Genomic DNA, 26,389 nt, shown 5'->3' on the forward strand with positions numbered 1-26,389 from the left:
ATTTTTATGAACAGACATTTCCCTTAAAAGATAGCCTGTAGTAACATTAGTCTGATGAGTTATAAAGTGATGTTATCCTGATAACTCTGGCCTTAAAGATTGTGAATTTCTGCTGGGCAATACTATTACAGAGCCGTATTGATGTGTATTGTTGAGTATTATTGCAGAAGCTTCAGCAGAACTATCTTGGRCACAGTCTTACTGAGTGTTGAGAAATTACCAGCTGATAAAATTCCATTGTAGTTCTTATTCTTGGTACTTTTCCTGAGTACAGTGAAGGTTCAGTTAGTGCTGTCCACTCCAGAGTATATATCCAAATATATCCATATGAACTAGGCAACTCAGAGATAATGGCAAAGCAGCTTARTGCAGTCTTGTGGTGCACATGCAACATGACAGAGATGAGGAGAAAACCTTACACAGGAAGCTGCTTATCAATACTGCCTGGACACAAGGGTACAGGAGGAAACTTGTCTTCCTTTCAGAGCTGAAATGTATGTTCGTTTCTTTATCAAATGTCTGTTGCTAATCTGTATATTGCTGTTCTGTCTGTGTGGGAAAAATGAGTTGAATACAGTTGCCTGCTTGGTAATGGATTGCAAAACTGACCACTGGTGGTATTCAACCAARAAAGCTTAGTGAGGGTTGGGCAAACCTGAAATAAATAGCAGGCTGATATGTTACTTTTTTTCTTTTGCTGGAGCCTTTTGCAGTAATATCTTCAGAGCCAGCTGGCAGTTCAGATCTGTTTGCTACATCACCATCTCTGGAGAAAGATGTCAAGAGCCAAACTAAGAAAGTGTTAAGCTTGTTTGAGGAAGAAGAAGAGGAGAGACTGGAAGATGATGATGGCATAAAAAATGCACAGAAAGAAATTGGTGTGGTGAGTGTAGAGAAGTTCTTGAGACCYGAGAAATGGTGTTTCTATCTCTGCTACTCCAGGCAAGGTTTTGTTTTTACCTTCCCTCTCTTCATGTCATGGAGGCTGATGTTTCTCAATTTCTAACCTTCCAGATTCTTGGTTGAGAAATTATTCCTGCTCTTCCTTGTGATCCTAAAATCCTTTGTAAATTTTCCTGTCCCACTAACTTGAAAGCATTTTGCTGCATGCTAATATGAAAAGAAATTCTATACTGATGTTTTGGTGCAGCTACTTGATTTTTGCTGTACAAAATCTGACTCTTCAGTTATTCCTCAAGGCCAAAGGTACTAGGAAGTAGAAGGATGTGGAGTTTTAAGCCTTGTGGTTTATCCCTTTTTTTTTTTTTTTATATTGTTGCAGTTTTCTTGCTGGATATATGCCTTCAGACTTAGCTTAAGACAAGTAATTTTCTTAATCCTATGTTTATTTCTGTTTTTCAAGTATGGGTGTTCATTTTCTAAAAAAGCTTCCAGCTGCCATATTATTACTGCCTGGCTTTTCTGATACACTGTACACCATCAAGAGGTGAACTTGGAATTTTCAGCAGCAATATCCTTGAATTCACGTTCTTGTTTCTACTTGATGAAAATGTACCAGTTTTTTTTCTGTAAATTTGAAGTAGAGTCAAAAACTACATACTATATACCACCACAGTGTACAAGGTTTATTCATCTTTGTGTGACCATGTAAATTAAGTTGCCAACCCTAAAGGCTATGTGCACTTTATTCAGAAGCCCTTGGAATTAAATGAAATAGATGACTATTGGAGAAAAATCACCATTTAGAGCAGTTTCTGAGTTAAAATGTGCTTTCAAAATGTTAGTTTGGGCACTTGTTTACTCCTTGTGAACATATACTGTGTTTATTTTTTTTTGTGGGGAGCATACTGGGACGTGTTTGAAAGAAGCCACATCTGTCCTATGAACTTGGGAAGATAAAAATCCTTTCAAATCTTTCCTTCAAATCTCTCAGCTGTCACCACATAGTAGTCACARAGTGATTAAGGGGCTGAAATGCATATTCATGCAATAATCAGAATGGTAATTTATGAAYTTAATGTTTTTGATAGGCATATCTGAAAGGTGCTGCTACTTTTCTTGCTCATTTCAACTTAGTACATGTCTTGTGTGTGGATAATTCTAGATGTGCATTAKGTTTTAACATATTTGGACATAAACAGCAGTTCTAGTTCTTTAAAAATGTGACCTGGCTTTTGATGTGAAATTRAAGCTGATGCACAGAGAGGCTGAGAATGTAATAAAAAAATACAGTAATAAAAATCATAGGAGAGGGTGACTGGATGAAAAATGGTGTACTGGAAATTAAACTTAGGCAGCCCTTCAGGCTTCCTGGAGACTGGGATAGGAAAGGGGAGAATCAGGCTTTATTCTTATGATGACCACTCTTGCTGCCTGGATTTTGTGTCTGGTGTCATGGTACTGGATATGCAGTCATGCTCTGAAAAGGCATCCTTTCCTTTGAGTTTTTCAAGAGACAAATGGGTGGTGAAACATAGATACTGCCTTTACCAGGACATTTGAGCGGGGCCTTCACCTTAGAGTCAGGAAAAAGCATTTGTTTTGGTGTTCAAGGAGCTGATACTGGTTAGTGGAGGGCTTATGGGGTGTTATGTGTAACTTCAACCTTCCCCACACCAGSAAATTTGAAAGCACAAGTTCTTGCCAGGGGCAGTATGTTCTGTTCTTCCTTGTGGGTGTTTGTTTGCTTTCACAGGAGAAGAACAGGGAGTCTAGCAACAATAATAGACCTTCTGTTAAAAAAAAATTACTCTTTTTTTTGTTCTTCTTTGAAAAGGTCACTTAGGAAGATAACTAAAGAGATTCTCTTCCTTTCACCTCCATGTCCTGTGTCCTTAGATGACATTTTTAAGGCATAAAAACCTTACTGTACTTTCAGKATAACATTTTTTTTCTTTGAAGGAAGCTTCATAGTGAAGGTAAATAGTAGTAGCTGGATCTTAGATCAGCAGAGACAGATACATTGTGGTCAATATCTTCTCATTAAATACAAATTTACATTCTCAGTTTTGAAATTTGGTCAAAATAAACGAAATCAGCAAAGTTGTATTTTTGTTGCCCACTACAGGGTTATAGTGTAGCCTGAGGGGAATTGCAAGCTGCCTTATCACTAGGCAAATGACCTCCTTACAGAGGAGTTTTTCATTGTGTGGACCTTTTTCCTCTCCTTTCAGGCTTCTGAGAAAAGTGCTTGGCCCAAAAGCACTGGGGTCTTTCAAGATGAAGAGCTCCTCTTCAGTCACAAACTTCAGAAGGACAATGATCCAGATGTCGACCTCTTTGCCAGCCCCAAAAAGTCAGTGGTGAGTTCAAAGCCCTCYTCTGAACCTCCTATTTAAAAACAATCTTTGAAGTGTACAGCCCACTGGTGTTCCCTGTGTGGATACAGCCTAGAAGTCACCAATTTCCAKGGAGGGCTGAATGCTAATGTCAGGTGTATTCTGGCATCATGGGCTGAAGGAGATGTGCTTTGGATCTGTGACACATCTTTTCTTTATCCTTTGTTTCTTTAGTCAGCAAACCGTATCCTGAAACCACCAYCTGGAGGAGGGCTTTTTGGGGATGATGATGAGGATGATCTCTTCAGTACTGCTAAAACAAACCTTCTGGTACCTGTTTCTCTACTGTAAATAGCTTATATAAAAAAGATTGGAAAGAAATGTGTGGAAGGGATTTTCTCYATAGGTATACCCACAGGAAATTAAGGGACTTTTCAAATCTTTCTGAAAGAACAGGAATGGTGATTGTGTCCCTGAAGACATACGGAGCAAGCAGATACATTGGGTCTCCCTATGTTGAGATGAGAGAATACACAATTTATTTTTGTGTACCACTGGGACTGGCTTAGGTGTGAGAGAACACACCTGAGCAGAAATCAAAGTAGTAGAGTTTGTTTTGTTTAATTGCTTAATTTGGTTAAATTACTTCCCTGTGATTCGTGTATGACTGATAGTCTTGCTCTATGAGTTATGTAATTCAAGTTTCTGCAGGTTGGTTTGATCTGAGGTAATGATGCAGTATGAAAATCCTCTTGGTCATCTGAGGGCTTTTTAGAGGGCAAGTAGCAGCAGTAATGAACTAGACTGTGATACAGGTGGTCTGAGGTCAAAGTCCTAATATGCATTCTAAACAGCTATCTTAAATGTAGGTAGCTTAATTAAATGGAAACTAACTTTTACTTTAGTCTATTTTCATGTCTATAGCTGGAAGTTAGGCTAGGAAAATGGCATTAGTTCCTGGAAACAGTGTCTTTGAGGAYTGTGGATGGGGTGTGCTTGGGAGCTTGTGTATAATGCTCGGGAGCTATATATGGAACCTAGTTGCTTGAAAACATAAAAATAACACTGTTCCTTAGCTAGCTTTGTGCTTTTATTTTCTCTGCTGTTTTGTTTATGAGGAAATATGCATGCATTTGAAAGTTTRTTGAATCTCTCATTGTTAATTGTTAGCATAGACAGCAAAGGTTGAGGTAGACTAAAGGAATGGAGGAATGAAAGGCCCTTGCCTTGCAGAGCCAAAAGCCAATGCCTATTATAGTGTTGCTTGTGTTCTTTTGGGGTTTTGCTTTTTTTTTTTTTTTCTGATCTGCTCACCATGCTTTTTACCCATTCATGTTAACTGGTACCCATAATGCTTTCAGAAAACAGCTGAGAAGAAAACTCTTCAGACCAGTGTTGGCCCTTCCTCAGTGACCAGTAACCTAGAAAATGCTTTAAGTGCCAAGCATGATGAGACTCTGAAGGCAGCAACTACAGAGGCAAGTACTTATATCTTGTGCCTTGAATAGCATGCAAAGAAAATGGAGATGTCCTGGTTTGATTTGAGTAGTGGAGGCTGTGACCCAGAGAAGATRGATGTTGTTCAGTTACCATGGCAAAGCATAATATTGGGTTGAAGGAAGGGTGAATGAAATGTGATAATGAAGATGGGACCATGGCATGTGGGAAACTGAACACTGTGTGACTATAGCTCTAGTGGTAGAATGTGATGATAACAAGGTTATCTTCAAAATAAATTGGTAAGCAATTAGTTGCTCTCTATAGATGTACTAAAATGCAAACTATGGACTGGTTTATAACAACTTCTCAACTTGTTTAATCCAATGTAATTTTGTGCAGAAATCTACAGGTCCTGTTCCCATTAAAACCAAAGAGCCTTCATCTCGGATTGGAAAGCTACAAGTAATTAAATTTACTGGCATTTTAACTGTCCAAAAAAAATACAATCTTCCTTGCCTCGCTGATGGCTTTCACTGAAACAAAATCTTATTCCTTCCTTACCTTATTCTTGCAACGTTATTTTTTTCAGATGGCATATTTTTGATTGCTTTTTCTGTATTGCATGTTTAATGTTATTTCCTCCTCCTTTTTCAGTCCTGACTCTAAGCAGCACTATTTACTCATATTTGGGGGGCAGAGGGTGGGCTCCTCTTTGACTTGCTATTGTTCTCAGCACTATTAAGTATGTTTAGAGAGTCACAGGGTTATGTTTAGAGACTCCTAGGGGGGTCTATGGTTATGTCCCTCTTCTGACATGAAATGACTAATAACTGTCTGCATCACAGTACCATTCAAAGTCAGAACCATCGTGTCCYCAGAGAGAATATTGAGCTACATAGTTGTTTTTTCTGGCATAACTTGACCCTGCTGTTTCTGAAGCTCTTACACAGAATAATATTGTTGACCACTCCACAGTTTTATTAGACAGAGCATGTGGGAGACACAGATGTTCATAGGTCTGAGAAAAGYCAGGTGCATTAAAAGTAGAACTTGAATACCCAGGTACACTAGTTCTTGCTGCTTCTCTGGAACCATGCTTGCTCTGGAGGAGTAGTAATGTGATCTCTTTTTGTGAGCATGTTTTCATTTTCTCTGTTTTGTAGGCTAACTTAGCTATTAACCCTTCAGCCTTACTACCTGGTGCAATGCCTAAAGTCTCCAATGTCAAGTCGCCCTTACCAGTGCTGGACACTCCATTACATGAGCCCAGGGATGTACAGAACAATGAAGCCTTCTCTGCTGCAGGAAGCAATGAAGAGCTTGGTGTAAGCTTTGATCAGCCCATGCAAGCAGACACCTTGCACAGCGCCAATAAGGTAACCTTGGTATTTAGGATGAGAAGAGTGAGGATTAAAAACCCATTATTAACAGATTATTAACCTCTATATAACACCCACGTTTTCTTAGTAGGGATTCAAGAYSAGTTATGTGCTGTACTTACAATGGCTTTGTGAACCACTAAGGATCCTCATATGTCAGTCTTGTATTTTTATTTTTTTTTTGCTTTATACTCTATRATCTGAGTATCCTAAAMTTCTGTCCTTGTGCAGGAGTTTGTTTTGGTATGCAAGTTGTGCTAACAGTGTGGTTTATCTGGATCTAAATGGAAGTGTGAAAATCTAATCCACTCTCATTTCCRTGGATCACTGAAGAGAAAGTCTAGCTTAGCATATACCTATAATTAGCTCTGTAAGGGGCTTATGCATATACCTGGTGCCTTTTTAAAGTACGTGTGTATRTTTTCCAAATACTGGATTTCCCTATTGGTTGAACGTATGTTACCACAACATCTTGTCCTATCCCAGGAGATACCAACCTAAAAAAMCATTAAAAAGACATCTCGCTAGGCTAACTATAAATTACGTTAGAGGCAGCTGCTTTGACAAGCTATCCAGAACACATCACTGCTGTAGATTGACCTTTACCTCCTCTGTGGATACAAATGTCATGCTGTCCTGAATTGTCACTCTCAATTCTTTTTCAAAGAAAACTTTTGTTTTCACAGAAAGCAAAACAAAAAGAAGTGTTACAGCTTTTGACGTGGCAAACCTCTGCCTCCTGACTCACTTGTTTTTCACTCATACTTTTTACTTTGTGGACTGCAAAAGGCATATTCCAATTAAAAGTTTAGTAAAAAAAACCAGAAGTGTCAACCATGTAGTTAAGATTTAATYGAACTGCTTATGATTTTATAAACCTCTGGGGTTTCCTGAGAGCAGCAATTTGAGTAARATAACTTAAAATCTTAACTTTGATTCTTTCTTCCCTTAATGCTGATGAGGCTGCTCATTACTAGATGAGCTGCAGAGATGACTTGGGAAGATCCAGCAGCTGTCACCACAATGGTTGACATGACCCCTTGGTGACAAGAGTTTGAAGCTTGTACATCAGACTAATGCATTACCATGTAGGCACAGTTGTTTCTAATAGCAGCCTGTCCCAACAAAGTGCTYTATTGTGATACTTGTAAATAGATATGCTTGCAAAGAATAGAGTGCCTGTAGCTGCATATGATCAATCTTGAATGTTTATTTTAGTGTAGAGATGATGCATTTTTTTACAGAAGTAATTGAGAAGAAACATTTTGGTAACTATAGAGTGAATGYTTTTTGTGGCTTAGGTTACATGTTGTAAATTTGGCATATTATTGCTTCTTCAACCTTTCAAGTTGTGTGTAAATATATCCAGTCAAATGCACTTTTTTCCAAAGGCTGGAACAAAACACCCTGCCCAGTATTCTGCCTGCCTTTTCAAGGAACRGTGCTTGGAACAATTAACAAAAGGGAAGAAGAGGGTTAGTGATCCATTTCCTACCCGTGTAAATACTCCTGTCCGGTGTGGATAGGGGAGAGGTTATAATGAAAACTTGCAGGGGGCTTCCTTAAAACCAGCAATTAACTGCACCAGGCTATGCATAAAATGAAATTGCATGGAGAATATAAATAATTAGTAATGGCTTGAACTGCACTGTAAAAGTCCTCAGATTAGCAAGCTATCAGACTGACTAAAGTATTACCTAAAGCCAAAGGGCTAGAGTGGCTTGCTGACCTGTTGTGACTCTACTTGTGAGTGCTGCYGCTTTTATACACCAGTTCCCCCTGCTGTGAAATGAATAAGGGCAGCAAATCAGAAGTCCTGGGTTCTGAACCTTTCTCCAAAGTGTTCCAAGCTTGAATGTCCCATGTGGCTTTTCTCTTCTATATAATCCTGCTCTCCTTTTCCTCCTTCCTTGCAGACCAGGATCAGGGTTCCAGGAAAGCGCAGACCCCCTAGCASAATGGCGCGCCGTCTGGCTGCCCAAGAGGCTGAAGTGAGTGACAAGGTGGACACCACTAGAGARTCACAACTTTCTTTACCAAAACAGACATCAGCAGTAGTGAACATAAAGGAGCCTCTTGCTACTGAAGCAGAGTCCCAGGAAAATGGCTTTCTCTCTAGCTTGTCACTACCAGCTCACAGCAGTGTTTTGTCTGGGACAGACAAAATCCTTCCTCCAGAATCCACAGAAAATGGGGATGATCTGTTTGAATCTGAAGACCTTTTTGCAAGCAGCTCAACATCCAGACCATCTGCACAATCAAAGCTGAAGGAGGGAATGCCAGACAGTGTGGCTAACAAACCCATCAAGGGCAGGGAGAAAAAGTCTGATCTGGGTGATCAGGACAGCAATGATCTCTTCCAGCCTGTACAACAAAAATCTTCAACAAAAAGCAGCCCTATACCTTTTTTGGAGGAAGAGGAAGATTCTCTCTTCACCTCTCAGAAAACTGGAAAAAARGAGTTAAAATCTACTATCCACCAAGCAGTTGACCCTACTGCCCAAGATATCTTTGAGGTAATGGCTGAACCTGCCATGTTGGTTTTTTGTTCCCCAGGCTATATGCAGACCCCTATAATTTAGGCTTAATGGCAGCTGCTGAATAGGATGCGGTGTGCARGATAAATAGTGAAGTAAACTCTCAATCCTGCTCCACTGCTGAGAAATATTTTTGGCTGTTCACCCTGTAATTAGCAGCAGTGGTTTAAAAGGTGGAACCTTAAAGAGCAGGCTTGCACTGAATGTGCTGTGGCAACTATCTTTTTCAGAAAGATATCTTTTACCGGTTATCTGTCTGTTCAATGCCCAGCAGCTCAAATAACTTTAAAAAAGGACTAAAATTGGTGGGCTGGGCACTTGATACAGGCCTCTGTGTGCTGTACTTGACCTGTGTACAATCCACTACTAAGGTGCTTCTGCCAATTCCCCCATAAGGAAAAGACTCTCAAACTTCTTGCTAGTTAGGCTGGCAGAGACTTCTCAGATTGTTGAGTTCACCTTTTGACTGATAAGCCCAAGAAGCCCAAAGCTTCTGAATATCTCATTGTACAGATAATTTGACTATTCTCTTGAAGTCTGTTGTGGATTAATGAGATCTTTCTATGTTTTTCTCCAAGGATGATATATTTGCTACTGAGGCAATTAAGCCAATGACCAAACTGAAAGAGAAAATGCCAGAGACAAACCTGTTTGATGATAACATTGATATTTTTGCGGATCTAACTGTAAAACCAAAAGAAAAGAAGACCAAGAAGAAGGTGGAACAAAAATCCATATTTGATGATGATATGGGTAAGTGTATATATAAGTAAAAACCTTGCTACTAGTCATGTAATAATGTCCTGAGTCGCATTCCTCTAAGATGTTTTAGAACCCTCTGCTTTTACTTTTCAGCYGCTCTGAAATCTCTGGTCATCTTTGGATTTTAACCTTGGATGAGAACTTTCTGGATTTGTAGAACTAGCATGGCATTTAAGTGGATTAGGAGAATGTATAAAATTGTTCTGAGGGAAAGTTTAATTTCTGTAGGGATTTTCTGACCGGTAGGAACTATTCCATACACATTTCTAAGAGACTCATCTCGTGTTGTTATGGCTGTAAGACAGAAACAGTATTTCAATTTGCACAGCTTTTTGTATTGTACTTTCAGATGAGTCATTGATAYGAACAAATTAGCATCTCTTCCCATCCCACCTTCACTATTGTGTTAACTACCTTGGAGCCCATAAGTTTTTGTTTACATTCATGTACTCAGGACAATTTATAGATACTACACCTGAGAGCAAATGTTTGCCATGTATAAGTTGTTGAAAAAACAGTTAATAGTAATGTGAAATCATGCAAAACAGGCTCCTTTCCTTCTCTGTCAGCAGAGATACTGAAAGTAATTTGATTCTCAGCTGTGTCTGTTCTCAGGCTCTTCATGTTCATAGCTCTTCTTTGAGATTGCCCGTATTTCTTTTCTAAGACAAAAATTCCACTCTAGCTTTGGTTCTTGTCAAGTCTTCACTTTCTCTAACTTACTCAAAGTGAACCTGACTTACCATTATTTTACTTTGACTGCTGCTAAGCATTYCAGTCTGATGGCTGAAGTTTGTAAATGTGCTAGAACACTTGCTGGAGAATGAACATATTGAGATTTCAAAATCTTCTCAACTGATACAAAAAAAAAAGACTTACAGGTTTGATAGGAAGGTATTTGAAATACATATTGGATGATATTTAAAARTATTTTAATCATTTACATTTTTTCATGTAGTCTATAGTCAATGAAAATTTGCCAAGCAATTACYCCTTCCAAATATTCAGCACAAAAATCTGGACTGAATGTTGAAAAAACAGTTGTAGAGTGCCACTTGAAAATTAGCCACGACAGAACCTGTTGTTTGTACTTACCCYTTTGACATCGACTCTGGTGCTAAAGCTTTGTGTTTGATGTCACARCTGATCTTGATGCCTATTGCATCTAAAGAATCTGCATCTGATGGACTTCATCTTCCTCTTGGGTGGTGACTGTTTAGTGGTACAGCCATAGGTATGCAGCTTCTTAGCACCCATGGGGCTCTGGAACACCAACAGGAGTGCAGGGAGATGTGTGAAAATGAGGATGTCCAGMTGGCAGTAGAGTTGTGGAACTGGCACTTGCCTACATTGTACATTAAGGACTGGCTTCAGTGATCATGGTAGCACTTTATCAGAGCTGTATATTGTCGTCTTAGGAGAGCCTTGCTGCTGCAGATGAAACAGTAAATAGCTGCACTTTGAGGAGGGTGAAGGCTGCAGGCTGTTTTCTTTTGTCCTACCACAACTTCCAGTYACTAGAGTCCTCAATCATCTTACGGCTGATGCCACCTCTGCCTGTCTGCAAAATGGTGACTGAGCTTTCTCAGGCTCTGACAAATACTCTTTTCCCTAAGCAAAATTTTTCTATTCCTTAAGCCTTGTTATAAAATGGGAGTGATACTTCTWCTGCTTATGGCACTCACTGTACTTCCCCTCTGCTCTAAAGCTAATCCATGTGCTAGCTTGCTTTGGAGTGATGCCAGTATGGGATTAGTCTGTTTTGCTGCCTTTCTAAAATGCTCTTGTCCTGAAATGCAGGATAATTTCTGTGTAAGCCCTATGATCAGCACAGTAACAGACACATGCTGAATTGGAAGAAGTAATGAGAAGAGAGGGAAACACATTGTGATAGAGCACATTGTGCTTGGCCTCTGCTGAAGGTTAGGCTACATGCTGAAGATGGAAATACGAGTTTTTATACTCTGGACTAGTAARTCACAGAAAATTTTGACCTGGAAGGGACCCACAAGGATCGTCAAGTCCAAGTCTTACATGAAYAGGCCATACAGGGATCAAACCCACATCCTTGGTGTTATTAGCACCATGCTCTAACCAGTATCATGCTCTAACCAGCTGAGCTGATCTCAGTGGCTATATTAACCTCTGTATAATCCCCAACGTTTTCTTAGTAGGGATTCAAGACCAGTTATGTGCTGTACTTACAATGGCTTTGTGAACTACTAAGGATCCTCATATGTCAGTCTTGTATTTTATTTTTTTTTTGCTTTATACTCTATAATCTGAGTATCCTAAATTTCTTAATTTTACAGTAAGAGATACACTGTTGTGTATGCTCAGAAAACCTTAAGGCAACCCCTCAGCATGTGTATGGTAGCAGTTTCATCTCTTTCCATGAGCATAACCCTAAAACACGAACAACTCTAGATACAGCAAGAACTGCAGCACTGTGAGCTCTGCAGCTGACACAGACTATCTGTGTTGGATGGTTTAATTTCTGTGTGGTGTTGTCCTCTGCCTTAATGGCAGTGTGATATTTTTCCACCCTGTGGTCCTAGTTACTCRCATCAGAAATGCTTATATTGAGAAAGATGGTGGGAGACCTCGATTCAAGACTTTAGACAGACTTTTGGAATATTCATTAGGACTGTGGTTATAGTTGTCTGCCTTCTTGCATCTTAATGCTCTGTACTCGGGGGATTTATATTATGTTCTTACTGTGYTGTAAATTAGACTCACGGTTAATGCATATCACCACTGTAGTTGCCAGCAATTACCATCTTTTCCTCTTCTGATTTTCTTTAGCAACAACCTCACAGCTGTTGGATCTCTCAGATTCCTCAGACACTTATGTTCTAGATAAGAGGGATGTTATCTGGCACTTGCATGACAGAATTTATTGTGGAGCTTTAATTTATTAGTACTTTTCAAATKCTTATGAGAGCCTGAATATGTTATAAAATACAAGTATTACGCTGTCTACTGAGAAGAAAAAAAATTCTTAATTTGACTTACAGCTAWTAGCTCCCACATATGTCCTTACAAATGCATCCAGAATCACAAGTAACAGGAAAGCATTTGTTTATCACAGAATGTCCTTGGCAGTCACTGCTGTATGCTGGAGTCTCTTATGTACAATGTTACTTCTGTTTAGTAGTCACTTCTCATTAAAATCTATTTTGTTTTTGTTCCTTTCTTTAGATGATATCTTCTCTAGCAGCCAAGTCAAGGTACCCACTCCTAAAACCAGATCTTCCCCAGCAGCCTCAGAAGCAAAATCTGAAAGCAAGATCCTGAACACGTTTGATGATCCGCTGAATGCCTTTGGAGGCCAGTAGTCACAGGGATGTATTGCAGAGAAGCAGCCTTCCTTATGACCTGTCCAGTACTAATACTCTGGATTCTCTAATTCAGTAGAACTGGAATGAGATGGACATGGATATTTAAATGAGATTACCCATTTTAAATGGTTAGTATTCTCTTGTGCTACTCTAATTCTGCTAAATTATATATTTTTTAAAAAATACAGTAAYCTCCTGCTATCATGTTTCCATGGTGCCCAGATGAATATAGCCTGTGCAATACCTGCAATGAAGTAATCTATTATATAAAGTATAGTTTGTTTTATTGAACAGATCTATAGATAAATAGTAAATGGAGTCTGTTAAAACTTGATCTGTCTTCATGTCGTACTTTCCTCTTTACCTTTTGCTTAGAACGTCTGCATCATGACTTGAAAGCARTCAAAAACACAACCGTGCCTTGTCTGGGTCAGCTGCCACCTACTGAGCTAATGGTAGAGTAAAGCTGGGTTTGGTATCAGGTACAGCTTCTCTTATGGAATTAAGTAGTTAGGGAATCTCACAAGGACCTGACACCAGCTAGAATGAGGTATTTCACATAGGCAGCTGATGAGGGCAATAAAAATGACARTGGTTAGTACTTCTCTGCCAAGAAGAGTGTGTTAAAAATAAGCACAGAGTGCTCCATGAAGACAASAGAAACCTAACAGTTTGTAGGATATAAAATAAGATTTTTCACCTGCATGGAGTTGCCACAGTTTTGCAAATAACACTTTTCACAAAGTCYATCTGYACAGAGCWTGCTTGGTCACTTCCAGGCTAACAAGCCTATGTACATACATGATGCAGAGACACTGGTGCCTAAAGGCTTGCTGTCTCCTTTCCCCTCTCATCCACAACAGTGTAGGCTGTTTACAGCAGGTTGCTGCTCTCTGGAATCCCTCTAACTGTCTGATGTATTTGGCTTACCTTTCCTTCCTGTATTTTTTAGATACCCTTCTGGAACAGATGCCATTAACCATACTTGATACCCAATGGTAGATGCATACCAGCAGAGCAAATCCATGAATGCAGGAGGATCAAATGTTTATTTTATTGTACAAGTGACAGCCTGCAATTCTGACTAGATTCACTGCTTTTATGATTGTGATGTTCTACTTTATCTCCAACTCTTAAGACTGGTCTGCTCTTTGTGAATTCAAAGCAGGTGCTCAAAGGACTTCTTTGAGACCAATTCCCACTTCCACTTAAGTCCTTGTTCTGAGACATCTGCTTCARTCTCTTGCTTCTCAAGTTGGTTTTCCTTTATCAGGCACAGTAAATAGTACAGCTGAAACATCTAGCACTAATGAGGGCAAAACAGAAGGAAGGCTGGATGGGATAAAGGAGAAATATGATGTATTGATTTGCACCATAGGGGGGCCTGGAAATGATTCACGTTAAGTGGGGAGTAAGTTGGGAGTAGCAGCTTGAAAGAGAGTGCGGGGGCTATTTGCAAATGGGTGCCTACAGTAAAAGCGTTTGAACTTTATTTATAGGCATTACATCTGCTGCATATGCCTCATACATGATTTGGACTGCTTCTTTACTCCTTTCTTCTGTGCTTAAAAGGGCCTCAAAGATATAATGGAGGAAAGAGGAAAAAGATGGTGAAATCTTCTATTTCTTTTCTGCATCCTCCTSTCTTCTTGGCCCTTCATATTAATGACTTCTATTGGTATTGCACAGAGGGCTGTTCACAAGCTAAGAACCCTGAGAGTCAGGAGCTCTTGGAGTATAAGAAAAAAAGCTCTTGCCTTAAAGTGTTTCTTGAACTTTCATGTGAAAGCTCAGCAGAGAAAAGCTCTTCACAGAAACTTGCAGTATGATGTAGAWCAGAACCTATCTTCCCACCTAGTCTTTCTAAACTGGCACAGGGAGAGCCTTTGTGCCTCTCCCTGTCTCTTCACATATTGAAATCTGTAGTCCTCAGTTTTAACAGACAATAGAGCCTGGTCTAGGCACTTCACCTGTGGGAGGGAGGGCTTGGTCAGTGGTGACTTTTTAAACTAGAGTTTTAGCTAGAGTGTTTGCTTTTGGTCTGTGWTGGCTTTTTGGAATATTTTGATGATTTCGGGTTTTGTTGGTTAGTTTTTGGGGTTTTTTTTTTTGCAAATCTGATAAACCACAGCTGCCTATTTCTGGGAAGGGCAGAGCTGAAGGCCCCATTCAGAAGCTCTTGACAGAGGTTCCCTGCTACATGCTTCTGGAAAGCCAGAGTTTTCACTGAGCCTARCAGCTAGTCAGAGTAGACCTTGCGTATTCTAAAACCTAAATGGAAAGTAAAGTGGTTAATGTAATTAGCACCTGCTAATACAATAAGCTTGTTTTCTCTGGCCTGTGATCATCCAAGGGGACCGCTGCTTCTGGACCCTGGCCTGGCCACCTAATGCTGAAGCGAGAGCACAATCGAGGACTGACCTTCAGCGAAGGTGCCCGAGAGCTGTGCCCGATAGCTGCCAGGGCCGGGAACGCTCGCGTCCTGGCTGGGAACAGTCAGCCCACCCCTCCCTGCCGGGCCCAGCGCTGCGCTCGGACCCGCCGGCAGTGCCTGGGAGCCTCTCGGGCTGAGCGTAAGGTGTCCGTGCTGACTTTGCAGGTTGGCCCTGAGCAAAGGCCGGCGGTGCTACGGCCGGGGTGAGCAGCCGCACCAACCTCAGCTTTAATCTGCCTGGGCCGCCTCCCCAGCCCCGCCGCACTCGGCATCCCAGGAGGCAGCACGGCCGRCGCCGCTGTCACGTGTCCACCGGTAGCGCTGGGGGCGTTGCACAGACTCAGTGAGCGGTTTGGGGCGGAAGGGACCTGACAGCCCATCCCGTTCCCCTGCCCCCCCGGCCTGGGTAGGGACACSTCCCAGCGGATCGGGCTCCCCGAATCCCCATCCAGCCCGGCCTTCACCGCTCCCAGGGATGGAGGAGAGTATCCGGGTCCTTCCGTGCGCACGCGCTGCCGCCCCGCGTCTTAACGACCACAACAAGCGGCCCGGCGGGCGCCGGCCCCTGAGGCACGGCGAGCCCCGCCCCCTGGGCGCGCTGATTGGCCGAGGTTCGTGAGAGCGGGAGCCCCATTGGCCCGCGGGAGGAGCTGTCACAGGGGCGGGGTCTGCCGGGCGGCGCCTCCCGCTCCTGCCCCTCCGGCGGCTCCGGCTGCGCTCCCGGTCCGTGCGTCCCGCCGGGCCCGGCCGGCTCCGGCAGCTGCGGCGGGCGGGGCGGCGCGGGGGGAGAGGAACCGTGTCCCCCCTCGAGTGGGCCCGGCGGCGGCAGGTGAGGTGAGACCCGCCTTCTTTCGGCGGGTTCCGGGCCCTCGGGAGCGCCCCTCCTGCGGGGATCCTGCGGCGGCAGCGCCGAGCGCGGCGGGGCAGAGGGGCCTTGCTCGAACCTCCCTGGCCCGGCCCTGCCGGCGAGGTGTGTGTGTCGGGAGGAAGCGGGACCCGGCGGCAATGGTGGCGGAGCCCGTGGCCAAGCCGGGGTGCGAGGCCGCCCCGAGGCACGGTGGCAGCGGGGACGGGGCAGCTGCTCGCCCTCCTTTGTTCGCAGGCGCTCCGCTCSGCTGCCGGGGTCCGGCCCCCGCTCCGGTGCGGCGCTGGGCCTCGCTGGAGGGAGCACGGCTGAGCTGTCGCTCCAACTGCCTTCCCTGAGCCCGGACCAGTCCCTRTTCTTACTGTCTTTGTGGAGTTTTTCTCTAGCTCTGACACTGCGGAGGGCTCAGCTCTTGTCAGGAGGCATTGGGCGCTCGGTTGTCTTGTCGCTTGTGGAAACAAAAGTAACAAAGGTAGTAGGTTGCATCTGGAATGCTGACACTAGAGCCTTTAAACTACAACGTCACTAATATCATTTGTGGTTATCTTGCCCTATCTAGGTAATAAYTTAATGTTTCTTAACAGCCATTTTATATAAAAGAAATTTAAATTCTCTTTACCAGCTACATTTAGATGTTGTCAGAACTATATTTGTTTGCTTTATAGGTGAAAAATCCTAAAGATGAACAGCAATGCACTACACGTGTCTTCAAAGCTGCCTTGGCTAGAAGTGGAATGTAGTTTCCTGACAGATCTTCTTACAAGGAAGTTGTAAATCCTTTCTAATGGCCAACAAGAAAGAGCCTCCTTTTTTCAATAAAGATAATATGGGACCATTTCACTACAAACTTCCTTTCTATGAAACTATGGAGCTCTTCATTGAAACGCTTACAGGAACCTGCTTTGAACTGCGAGTTTCCCCCTTTGAAACAGTTATTTCTGTGAAAGCTAAAATTCAAAGACTGGAAGGTACTATTCTCTCTTATTTCAGCATAAACTTTATCACTTTAGAAGAAGTCTTGTTTTAAAAAAATTATTATTACTAAATTCAAACCRGAAAACTTAAATGTCATGTTTAGTAATATGTATAAAAACTAGATGCTCAGTTTATGGCTTAGGTTTAATTGGAGCTGAGTTGTTTTTCTATTCTTGCCTTTTTCTATAAGTTCATGGCTTAGGCTTCACTGGAATTGGTATGTTTGYTCTTMTGGTGGGTTGGTTGGGKTTTTTTTTCTATRTACATTTATTAAGGTTAATCTTAAAAACTCTGTGSGTTCTCTGATCCAAGTTGTTTGTTAACTAGCAAGGTTATAAACTTGAGCCATGCAATATGTCCATATTGTAACCGAGCATACTTTAAACTTGCTGCCTATGTTTGTTGCTGATTAGGTTAGTCAGTTTATGGTTTTTTTATGATACTGCAGTCACAAGAGCAACTGCAGTGCAGGCAAATCCCAAAGGCAGCTTTAAGTTACTGATTTGAATTTTGTTTAGGTGAGTGATCTTTTGCTGGTCGCTGCCTGGCTAAACAGTGCTTTGTCGTAAAGTGATAAGCTTGATGCATTTTGTAAGGTGAAAACCTCCTTTAAGTTATGAGGCCAGTCCTGATGCTTATGCAAGAAGAAAAGGTGTAGGTTAGTCCCCTCTTACCCCTTTTCCTCTTCGGTGAGGATGACTTTGTATGAAAGAATGTGATTTGAAAAATTTAGATGTCCGTATTTTAACAGCTTTGAAGCATTGCATCCTCTTTTTCACTTTGGAGGGGTTAAAGAACTGTATAGCTGTAGAAGGTGAAAGTATCAGAGTTGCTAGTGTTAAGAACAAAAGGGATCCTCTCCTTTCCTAGTATACCTGTACATGTTTTCCATTATTCTGTCTGTGTGGAACCCATCCTCTGGGACATGTAATAGGATGCTGTAGACTGGAATCTAAGATACTCTCCTCCTCTTATGGAAATCTGCTCTAGTGGATGGAAAAAAAAMCAGACAGCTGGTGCAAGTCTTAAAACACAGAAGCATTGCAATAAYAGAGGGGACTATTTACTCGTAAGATCCACACAGCAGAAGCTCCACTGTGCAGATGACTGGAGCTTATATCTGTATACTTACATTAGTGCAGCTATGTGGATGGATTTTTGTTTCCTGTGGATGGCCATAATTAATCACAAGTTAGAGAATGTGTCAAAATGCTTCTGGAAGCTAGAGGTGAAACAAGAAAAGGAAGGGGTTTTCCTTCCTCTAACTGAATATAAGAGAGATGMATAGAACACTAACTAACAGTGAAGTAAAAGGCAGGAGAGTACAGAAGAAGGAAGGCTATTTGGGCAGTATCAGTGATGGAGTGAGGTTTAAAGGATTCATGAAGAGATCAGTAGGAGATGTGAAGAGGAGGGGTTTGAACTTCTTGTAGTTCAAAATGTGGGACTATGGATARCCCTATTCAGTTACACCTACAGCTTACGAAAGTGTCATAATTTTTTATTAGAAGAACAGCTCAGTAATGAAGTTATARTATTACTTATTTGGAGTTTTGTTCACATGTTGTAGTTCATAGGATGATAAAGTAATTATGGTTTAAATGSCTGCTGTATAGAATTAATATTAAGAAGTCAGTTGAAATATTTTGATACTACATAACAGTTAAAATATTTGTACTGTTTTGATTAATGATTTGTGGGAGGCAGAGTGAAAACTAATTGATTGAGGAAACAGATACACGACAAATTAATTTTCTGCATTTGGGGTCGTTGTTACATGTAAAATAATAACAATTTTTCAGTGATAAAGTTCCTATTATGCTGCACAAGTTCAAGCAATAAATCACCCAGGTGGAGCAAAAATTCGGAAGTAATTTTSTTGTGATTTGGCATGGGAAGGAGAAGGCTTACATCTGTTCCTGTTTCTGCGGTTGGTTTTCATTTTTTCTTATTGTATCATGTCAGCTTTCATGGGGTGTGAAACTCTCTTATTTAAGCTGCACTTCTGGCTGGAGAATGCCTCCTACARTGCTGGAAGGCTACATGAGGTCTCTAGTATGTGTGTTGTCTTCATTTGGATGTTGAGGATAATAGTATGTAAGCAAAGGAGACGTTTTGGAAAAACGAGCTGAGTCCTGGTTTTACTTGTTGATCAGTGTYGATGGTCAGGGATAGGATGGTRTCTGAATTTCAAGGTGGCATGAAAGACTGAGCTTTAACATGAGTAATACTTAAAAAAGTAGGATTTCTTTGAAAGAAKAAGTAATGGGATTTTTTAAACTGAGATCTCTCTTTGCTTCCTCCATTGCACAAGTCCTTGTAGCTGCTGRGCTGGGCAGTTTAGTATTCTTGATTCAGAAACACCAGTTATTACACTGTTTTATATACTGAATATTCAGATAGCATATTCCTAGTAGTGGTTAATTAATCTGTTAAAGAACCACAGATAATACTTGTAAGCATGTTTGTTGGGCAAGAGAGGATTTAGTCTCCAGGAAGGAGGTGAGCTTTAGGGTTTGGTTGTGGTGGTATTAGTGTTACTTGCTGAGGGAATTAATATGAATTCTTCATGATGGAGTGCTAAGGCATTCATTCACATAGTTAGCTTTAAAATAAAARACTTTGGTTATGGTTTATTCAGTGAGTACTTGCAAATGTATTTTATGATTTGTGTATGTGGAAACATCTACCTTTTTAGATGAAAATWTAGATCTTCTCTTGTTCTTGCATTATTGTAAAGGGCTAGCTTTCAGAATATGTCTTGATTCCAAACGCTTGTGTTCAGTGGGGAATGACAGATGCAGCAGTAATTTCGTTGTTCTATATGTGTGTACTCCTATCATGTGAGTTGGTATTTTTCTTTGGTCTTTTTRCTGTCATTATTTTGCTGCCTGTGTATAGCAGCTACACCTTTGACAAAAGGAGCTGGAAGAATGTCAAGCAGACTTCATGTTGTAATTGCTTTCAATATTCTGTGAATTCAGAGTATGTCATAATGATATTTACTACTATCTGCAGTAGAGAAAATAGCTGTGCTTCCACCAAGGCTGGAGTAAATGGATTGCACAAGTGTAATGAGTTATTAACTGCACCAATCCTGCTTTTTTCTGTTTTCTATTTTTCCCCTACATCTTCTATTTGCTTTCTAATTTGCCTGTGCTGATAGGGACTAAAAGTTCATGAAGCATTTTCTAAGCTTGTGTCTTGTCTGAGCTGGGAAAATACTCTTGTGAGTGCAGGACTGCCCTGAGCAGCATCTGCAAGGTGTAAAGTAAGGTCACCTTTCTCAAGAAATTTTGTTGCCTATGTTCCATTCCTGGTGATTTGCTGTGGTTAGTCTGTTCTTTGTCAGTCCCTTGGACAAAGGATAGGTCCATGCTGACTGCCATTTACACTGCCGTAGTTACTGTCGTGAAAGGAAAGCTGTGGGGGTTAACAATTAGGAAAACGGTCCTGCTGCTGTAAGTTGTGGACTTTTGCACCTCTTATTAATGTAGCCAGTTTRTGGGGGAAAATAAGACTGTCAGCCCAGCCTCTCTGTAAACAGAAGCTCCAGCAATTTCAACATTGAAAGATAAGTGCACTGTTTGAATTTTGACAGTGAAATGTCTATGGTGTTTTTAAACATAGGARCCTTATACCCACAACATAAAACCAAGTTTTTTCTGAAATCTACTGGCATTTTTTTTTCTACGTCAGATTTGACCACATCACTTTCTGTGGTGAACCTACTAGCATGCCAAAAGGAAGAGTAAGGGAGGGAAGCTTAAGGCTGTATGTGATATGCTGATCCAGAGACAGGATAGGGTACCTGCTTGTCTCCTCTCCTCCCCCCATTTTAGTAGGTCATATTGTCAGTGCACCTGCAGCCATTTCAGTAGGTAGACTGCAGACTCCTCTGTYCTCATGTAGCATCACCTGGCCTTCTCATTTCCATTTGAGCCTGGAGATGTAGCTTATTGTCCTTACCTCTCAGTACTGATTTAGAGTGAGCCAGTGGTGCTGTTATGTGCTGCTTAGGGAGAGAGTATAATGGATGGGTGTCTCACAGTTCTCATTATTGTTGGCAGTTTTACATGCTGATCCCATGTGTAAATGTCTCTTAAAGAAATCCTTACTATGATCCAGAAAAGGGACAGCTGATACATATTTTGCTGCCTCTGAAGCTATAAAGCACATACTATGTCCTCAGTGTATAAATACTGAATTCTAAGAAAGCAGTATRAAAGGGAATAAGTAATAAAGACATGTCTGTTTCCAATTACAGCAGAGTATCCTCTTTTCATCTGTTCATTGCATCAAAAATACWTTGTCATTGTTGAATGTGCAAAAACATGTTTTACTCCAGTACTGCCAGCTGCAAGCCAGCCTTTTTAACAAATATTCTCTCAGTTTATCAAAGTAATTGGAAATTGCTCCTTGGAGGCTGCTGAAACCACAACAAGTGCAGACAGTAATCAGATTGTTTGTAATCAGAAGAGTGCAAAGCACCACAGAAAACTTKACTGTAGACTCACTGGCTATTGCCAGCTTGTTCTTTTGCTTACACTGCAGACTCGAAACGTAACCAATAACGAGCTATGAAATAGCTGGCAGTGTAGTAGCAATTATGGTAGTCTACTGTATGAACATATTCCGCTTATAAATGTCTTGTGGACTTCACAGGATTTAAGATTCCTGTTAAATGCAATCCAAATGGCTAAAAGTTGTGTTGGTCATTCAGAACACGGAAGATCTGGACATGAGCTGTGAGAAAAGGAAGTTGTCATCTTCTGTAAAGCCTGARGAAAAACAATGACAGTTTCACCCAAGTGCACATCCCTTTCTGCACAGGGATGTTTCCTCCTTGCCTGTTAAATGTGCTTGGACTTTGAGCAGGATRTTGTCCCTTTTTCTTCCTTGCCAGTGATGGGTGTTGGTAGCTTTGTGCTCTTCCTCTACCTAGAAAGGGGCTACTTAGCTGTTCTCTTACCAYAGCTTGCTAAGCATTCTCACAAGCCTACAAAAGCTTAAATGTTTTTGGAAACTGTCTGAAAGACTCTGACCTTTGTGTTCCCCTCCTGCCAGATGTATGTAGGGAAGTCTTACTGTGWAGCACTGCCACTTGCACTTTCTTCWAAGTGTCTGAACATGCAATGAAAAAAATACAGGATAAGTKTATTTTAAGGAGCAGTGTTTGGAACTTTTTGAAAAAATAGTTCTTGGTCTCCGTAGATAAACATTTTAATTAACATTTGTCGTGAATGCACAATGGGATCTTACTTGCTTCGGTTTCACGAGACAAATTGAACAGCATCTTTTTGATGCTGGAGGGAAGGTTTGCTTTTTTTTTGGTGATCTGAGCTGTCTCATCCTTTCCTAACTCTTCATTTGTATTCTGTCCAAAATTGKGAAGGTGTTAGCATTCCAGTAAAAATGTGTGAACACCTCAAGTTCACRCTTTTTGAACCAGCTTTTGTTTATTATCTGTCATGCAAATTACATCTGTATCTAAATGAGGTGACTATGCAGGCAAAATTGTGTAGAATTTGGATTCTATTTGTGTAATATATGGATTGTTAATAAGGAATAAATAGTAAGTGTGTTTACTTCCTTTTAATAAAAAATAGCCAAATCATCCCAGAACTTGAGTTGAAAGTGAGTATTACTGGACTTTATTAATAATATTCTGATGGCCTAAAAAAACACCCAGAGCAAAATAAGWGTTTGTAGGATGAAGTTTAATTAACGGCTGTGGTGCTAAACTGTACAGGCCAACTTTGAGGTTCCAAACCAAGCAGGGATAAAAACAGATTTGCACTTCTCACTGCTGTAACAAAGCTGCCACCGTTCACCTTAATGTAACTTTGTCTGTAGTGTGAATAATACAAAAAATCAACCTGTGATTAAATTATTCAGCAGTTTTGTAGGTAGACGTTTTATCCTGTTTTTCCTGTCAGTASACATAAAGTTCTGAAGTTCAGATAACAGGAAAAAACCTTTCTTATGTGATGACTGGAAGAAGGGGAAGTATTCAATAAGCCTGAAGCAGTTGAACACTTCTACAGACCCTCTGTTGATCCAAAAGATTGAACTTTGTGTGTGAACTAACACCTTCTGAAAATCTGTTTTTAATAACTATTTGGAGGTTGGATATCATGGCTGAAGACTGCTCAAGTGCCTGTCCTTGTCCTGCTTCCTCTCTTCTTTCTCCTGTGATCCAGCTTTGATTCATCAGCCCTACACTCTTCAAAAATCARAACTCCCCAGAAGCCCTCTCACCAAGCTCCAATTTTGAGTTTTTTGTTTATTTCTTTTGTTTAGGTATTCCTGTCTCTCAGCAGCACTTAATTTGGAATAATATGGAACTGAAGGATGACTATTGTTTGAATGATTATARGTAAGTATAGAATAAAATTACATTTCTAATAAATGTTTCTAAATAATTGTTAGCATAATCAACAGAAAATGCTATAAAAATTATTTATTGGTATTTACAGCATTTCAGAAGGCTGCACTCTGAAGCTGGTTCTGGCTATGCGAGGTGGACCTGTTAACACCCGAAGAGGTAGGTGTTAAGTAGATGTAAAATAGGAGTTTTTATACAATGTTTTATGCCTGTAAAGAGCTTCTCTTAGGTAAGCATTTTAGACAATCAGACTTCAGTTCCAAATTGGAATACTTAACAAATGGGGGATTTTCTTTCCCATGGTCTCTTAAATAGCATATCAAGTGCACTTTGTTTACTCCTGATTAAGTATATGTGTGTGTACAGAATCATCAAGTCATAAAATCAGTAATTCTTCAGTTGAAGAAAAAAATATACTGGAATGTCATTATATGAATAGTTTTTAAGATACGCTTGATAAGAATCAGGCATTGCTAAGTCAGATATAAACTTGGTTATGTGGATCACCTGTAAACGAGTGAAAATGAAGACATTTCCTTGATAGTTTTCACATCAGCATATCATCTAGGTTGGGAATTCCTGTTATAAACTGAGCTGAGCTCGCAGAGGTTATCAAAACAACAATAATAATATTTTGGTTTTATTTTGTTTTTTTGTCTTTATAGTTCCYGTGAAAGATCCTATCAGGGAAATGGCTGAATACATGGACCCTGCTAGAGACAAGATCTGGGAGAAAGGGCCATCCAACAAACAAGTTACCTTCTTAGTATATCGAGAAGGAGATCGGTTGAATTTCTTCCGTGTGGTTGACCGGGGTGATGGCACTTTAACGCCATTATCTGAATCTTTGAGGTAAAGTTGGTTTTAATCTTTATATTATTCTTCAAAAGTGGGTTGGTGTGTCATCTCCAGCTTTATTTGTTGACTTTATCAGAAGAATATCTGGCACATTGCAAGAATTATTCCCTAAGAGCTATTAAATTGTTGTAGCTGAGTGGTCTAACAGCGCAGCAAGTTATGGTCAGTGGTCATGCTGATRGTTCTCTTGTCACTGTGTGCATTAATACAGTGAGATAAAACTGACTTCTTACTTCAGGCAATTCTCAACATTCTAGCCATTTCTGRAAAGCAGAAATGTTGCAGGAGAGTCACATGATATAATAATATCTTTATTAGATATTAAAGACTTCTATTAAGCATTTTCTCTAACAGCTTAAGGTATTTGTTTAGTTTTGTAAACATTTCTCTATTCACAGAAAGTTTTTTTTCTGATTCCARTGAACATCCAAACCCATTCAAAAAGCTAGTACTGGGGATGCTATACTGTAAGTTACTGCAAGGAGTTGTCATTAGGAGCTTAAACTTCCATTTTCAGTAGAATGGGCTCCCTGGTATCTGCCTACGTGTTCTGCCTAATTTGTGTGTGTTGATTTTTTTATCCCATTTAAAACTAATGTGGACAATGGTCTGAAAGTCTTAATAGTTTCCCATTGGGTAATCCAAGTGTATGGATTTAACAGTCACTTAACTGACATTGGCTAAACATTGCAAATGGGAGGAATAAACCACACTCTTTTTGGTTCTTGCAAGGCACGTGGGTAGGCCTTCCAAAGTACAGTAGCACATATGTAACTCAACATACATTGGTTGAGTTAGTGGTTAAAACTTGACAAAAGTATAAATGCATACACTGATCATTGTCTCTGGATTAMAAGAAGAGTGTTGAGGTTGTGGAGGAGTGGCAGACACAGGTGCCAAAAGGGTTTCAGCAAGCCAATAAGTTTTGAGACATGCATTTTACAAGCAAGAGTTCAGGAATGTTGACACCTATGGACAGGACGAAGTAAAATCTAAAATTTGAAATTAACTCATTGTAAAATTTATCATTGTATGTAAAATGGGCTGAAAATATAATTAACATCAAAACTCCCTGTCCAACTTACAGAATGTTACAATCACATTAAAGCGAACAATCTTTTTGTTACCCTTTTTCTTGTGGTTTTGGTCCCTGTTTGTCAGAAAATTGAACAAAAAGGATAGCAATTGTTTTTGCATTAAAAACATTCAAAAACCAACCAAACCAAGAAACCAATCAAACGTGAGACATTCCACTTTCTTTCCTTACCTTGCAGGAAAGGAAGTTCAACAAATTCTTTCAACTTGGTGATGTAAGCCTTTTGTAGAGCTAAAATTTTTAGTGTTGGGTTTTTACCAGAAGTATGTATATGTAATATGCATGCTGACTGCCCCTATATGGAACTATTCAGGTTTTGGTAAGAAATGTCTGGTCTGTTTTGCTGACTCTTGCTTTGAATTTGCTATCTTGCTCTTCACACTGTCTCCCAGCTGTGTTGCCTTTGGAATTTTGCTACCTTTTAGGAAATGGATTTGGAGAGTCAGTGCAAAAAATGCTGGCTCTAGGGGCAGCAGAATATTTCCAAGAATCAGGTAAGATGCCAGCTCTAATTAGTGGTATTTTTTTTTTTTTGGTAYTGACTTCCTTATGACTTTTAGTTCTTCCTTGATCTCTGTTGGAGAACAGAAACTTGAGCTGAATCTACTAAGACATTTGTAAGAGCACAGGGCAATTAGGGGAATTGCCTGATTGTCATGATTTCTAGATGCTGACAACCTAATRGGAGAACTAAAACACCCTTTAAAATGTACTACATACAGTGTTGAAAATGCATCAGTTTGTAATGAATTGGACACTCCTGATGTTTCTTTAATTTCACTGTCAAATGTTGAATGTATGTTACTGATTAATGCTKCATTGCTTCATAGGAAAAAGAAGTTGGATGCTGATTTTTAAAACCTTCAGGTTTTGCATTCTGCTAGAATGCAGAATGGAAGAAGGAAATGTCATGCTATAAACTTCCAGTGACTACTGACTTAAAATATTTTGTCTTGTGACTAGCAACTCTAATCTATTTAATTTTTTTTCCAAATGTGAGAGTCTTTGGAATCTTTAGAAACCTAAACTGATCTCTTTTTTTCTTTTTTTTTTTTTTTTTTTTTTTTTTTTTTTT

The 26,389-nt window shown here is 40.3% G+C and overlaps 2 protein-coding genes across 7 annotated transcripts in view; both read left to right on the forward strand.

The window, feature by feature from the left end:
* LOC130585960 (WASH complex subunit 2A-like) overlaps positions 1-13,038 on the forward strand; it is a 32,202-nt gene extending 19,164 nt beyond the window's left edge. For 2 of the 4 annotated variants that reach the window (XM_057386651.1, XM_057386652.1), the window contains 9 exons: positions 704-883; positions 3,135-3,263; positions 3,474-3,569; positions 4,601-4,717; positions 5,079-5,141; positions 5,843-6,055; positions 7,975-8,574; positions 9,174-9,348; positions 12,559-13,038. In XM_057386651.1, coding sequence (XP_057242634.1) covers positions 704-883; positions 3,135-3,263; positions 3,474-3,569; positions 4,601-4,717; positions 5,079-5,141; positions 5,843-6,055; positions 7,975-8,574; positions 9,174-9,348; positions 12,559-12,695 — 1,710 coding nt within the window. In that variant the 3' untranslated portion in view covers positions 12,696-13,038. The remainder of the gene's footprint in view (positions 1-703; positions 884-3,134; positions 3,264-3,473; positions 3,570-4,600; positions 4,718-5,078; positions 5,142-5,842; positions 6,056-7,974; positions 8,575-9,173; positions 9,349-12,558) is intronic. The other 2 variants (XM_057386653.1, XM_057386654.1) reach the window with 2 other exon arrangements.
* Positions 13,039-15,813: 2,775 nt separating this feature from the next.
* ZFAND4 (zinc finger AN1-type containing 4) overlaps positions 15,814-26,389 on the forward strand; it is an 18,838-nt gene continuing 8,262 nt past the window's right edge. For 2 of the 3 annotated variants that reach the window (XM_057386647.1, XM_057386648.1), the window contains exons 1-5: positions 15,814-15,961; positions 16,663-16,965; positions 23,276-23,351; positions 23,452-23,519; positions 24,026-24,212. In XM_057386647.1, the coding sequence (XP_057242630.1) occupies positions 16,782-16,965; positions 23,276-23,351; positions 23,452-23,519; positions 24,026-24,212 (515 nt within the window). In that variant the 5' untranslated portion in view covers positions 15,814-15,961; positions 16,663-16,781. The remainder of the gene's footprint in view (positions 15,962-16,662; positions 16,966-23,275; positions 23,352-23,451; positions 23,520-24,025; positions 24,213-26,389) is intronic. The other variant, XM_057386649.1, reaches the window with a different exon arrangement.

The sequence above is a fragment of the Malurus melanocephalus genome, unplaced genomic scaffold (genome assembly GCF_030028575.1).
Source record: "Malurus melanocephalus ecotype Western Australia unplaced genomic scaffold, MMel_1.1 scaffold_1024, whole genome shotgun sequence".
In the NCBI taxonomy this organism is placed as follows: domain Eukaryota; kingdom Metazoa; phylum Chordata; class Aves; order Passeriformes; family Maluridae; genus Malurus; species Malurus melanocephalus.